Source organism: Malurus melanocephalus, unplaced genomic scaffold (assembly GCF_030028575.1).
Source record: "Malurus melanocephalus ecotype Western Australia unplaced genomic scaffold, MMel_1.1 scaffold_229, whole genome shotgun sequence".
In the NCBI taxonomy this organism is placed as follows: Eukaryota; Metazoa; Chordata; class Aves; order Passeriformes; family Maluridae; genus Malurus; species Malurus melanocephalus.
Genome location: NW_026623461.1, coordinates 271,879 through 274,127, shown reverse-complemented (window position 1 = coordinate 274,127; position 2,249 = coordinate 271,879). Strand labels below are relative to the sequence as shown.

The 2,249-nt window shown below is 55.0% G+C and overlaps 1 protein-coding gene across 1 annotated transcript in view; it reads left to right on the top strand.

Annotated features, from left to right (window-relative positions):
• The window catches only part of POU4F1 (POU class 4 homeobox 1), a 2,083-nt gene extending 1,424 nt beyond the window's left edge, over window positions 1-659 (top strand). The window contains 1 exon segment of the mRNA XM_057374573.1: window positions 1-659. This exon segment is cut by the window's left edge and continues 175 nt beyond it. Coding sequence (XP_057230556.1) covers window positions 1-659 — 659 coding nt within the window.
• Window positions 660-2,249: the final 1,590 nt, after the last annotated feature.

Here is a 2,249-nt window from a genome sequence, read left to right as displayed (position 1 = left end):
CCTCGGCCCACCCGCACTCGCACATGCACGGCCTGGGCCACCTCTCGCACCCGGCCGCCATGAACATGCCGTCGGGGCTGCCGCACCCGGGGCTGGTGGCCGCGCACCACGGCGCCGCGGGGCAGGTGGCCTCGGCGGCGGCGGTGGTGGGGGCGGCCGGCCTGGCCTCCATCTGCGACTCGGACACGGACCCGCGAGAGCTGGAGGCCTTCGCCGAGCGCTTCAAGCAGCGCCGCATCAAGCTGGGGGTGACCCAGGCCGACGTGGGCTCGGCGCTGGCCAACCTGAAGATCCCGGGGGTGGGCTCCCTCAGCCAGAGCACCATCTGCCGCTTCGAGTCCCTCACGCTCTCCCACAACAACATGATCGCCCTCAAGCCCATCCTGCAGGCCTGGCTGGAGGAGGCCGAGGGAGCCCAGCGGGAAAAAATGAACAAGCCCGAGCTCTTCAACGGGGGCGAGAAGAAGCGCAAGCGGACTTCCATCGCCGCCCCGGAGAAGCGCTCGCTGGAGGCGTACTTCGCCGTCCAGCCCCGGCCCTCCTCCGAGAAGATCGCCGCCATCGCCGAGAAATTGGACCTCAAAAAGAACGTGGTGCGGGTTTGGTTTTGCAACCAGAGACAGAAGCAGAAACGGATGAAATTTTCCGCCACCTACTAGGGGCGGGCGGGAGGGGCGGCCCTGGCACCGGGGGCACCGGGGGGGGGCCGGGCCGGGGCCGCGGGGGACGCCCACGCACCGCCACCGTCGCCTGAGACGCCGTGGGAGGCTCCTGGGGACCAAGGGACGATGTAGAAATTAAACGCGAACTACTCGGGGAGAGGGGGGAGCGTGCGTGTGTGTGTGGGGGGTGCGCTATCAATTATTAAAACAAAAAAGACACCCGGACACCAACAAGAAGGAGGAGAGAGAGGAGGTAAAAACGCTCTAGAAGCCTGTGGGGGTCACTTCTGCGACCCTATCCCCTCTCTGCCCCCACCCCCCGACAGAAAGCGGGAGAAAGAGCAACTTAAAGCATAAACACACACAGACACACACCAATAAATACAGTGACAGCAGCAACCACTAACAGAGAAACCTAAGTCACAACTTTCCGAAGGAAAACAAAACCAACCAACAAACCCGGAAGGCGAAACTGTCGGTGATGATGATGCCACGTTTGGTTTGGGTCTCTTTTCATTACTTTTTGCCTTTCTTTCTTTTCCCTGGCTTGGTAATGAATGAGGACTGAGGTGGTTTGGTGCGGGGGAACTTTTTCTTTGGTTGACTTGGGTTTGGGTTTTTGTTTGTTTGTTTTGGTATTTTTGTTTGGTTATTTTTTTCCCTATTATTTTTTATTTTCCCTCGAATGCGGTTTTGCGCGAGGCTTTGGCGATGGGTCTTGTCTGTGCCGGGAGAGCGGTGCGAGCGGGGCAAGGGCCGGGACCGGGGGAGCGGTCCCCCCGAGGCTAGGGACCAGTTCCTTTCCTCTCTGTTGTTGCCTCAATAATCCTAGCTAGCTCAAGGAAAGCAAAGAAAAAAAAGTTACTCCACAACCCCTTTGTTTCTCCTCCCTCGCCTGCGTGATTTGCGTTTCCAGCTGTGTCCAAAGACAGGTCCCTCTCTCTGCAGAGATGCATCAGGAGGCAGATGCCAAACCTGCCAAATTATGGCAGGTTTGCCAGTAATCCAAAAGATTATGTTCAGACTCATTAAGGCTCGTGGTTAACTATATTCTTTCTCTTCCCTCCCTCCCCGCTGCTCCCAACCCCATGCCCGCCGGCATCCCCACAAAATCTGCTGGATTTAGGTTAAGGTCCTCCCTTGGTTTCCTCCGAGGGCTGGAGGTTATTGTACCCGGTAGGCAAAAGAAATCACTGGTGATGAGTTTGAAAGGACATTTTTTCTGAGGGATGTGCATGTTGGGAACAAACACACGACAAAAAACCGCTCGGGCTTAAAAGTCGTTTATTGTAAATAATAAACGTTATGTAGCGGATGGTTTTTGGGAGGGGTGTGTGGGGTTCAGTTTGCACTATCACAGTCTCCTGGATTGGAAGCGATGAAGTTATTACATAATAACGATTCTGGTATTGCTAATAATCGTCAAGGTGCGTTAAAAGTCTCGCAGATTGAAAACAAACAAACAAATATAATTGTCAGGGCTTGTTAGGTAAAAAGGGCAGCGACGTGGAGAAGCCATCACTGACTCTGGCTCTTGCCGAGAGACTGCTGAGGCTTTCAAGTAAAAAAAAAAAAAAAAAAAAAAAA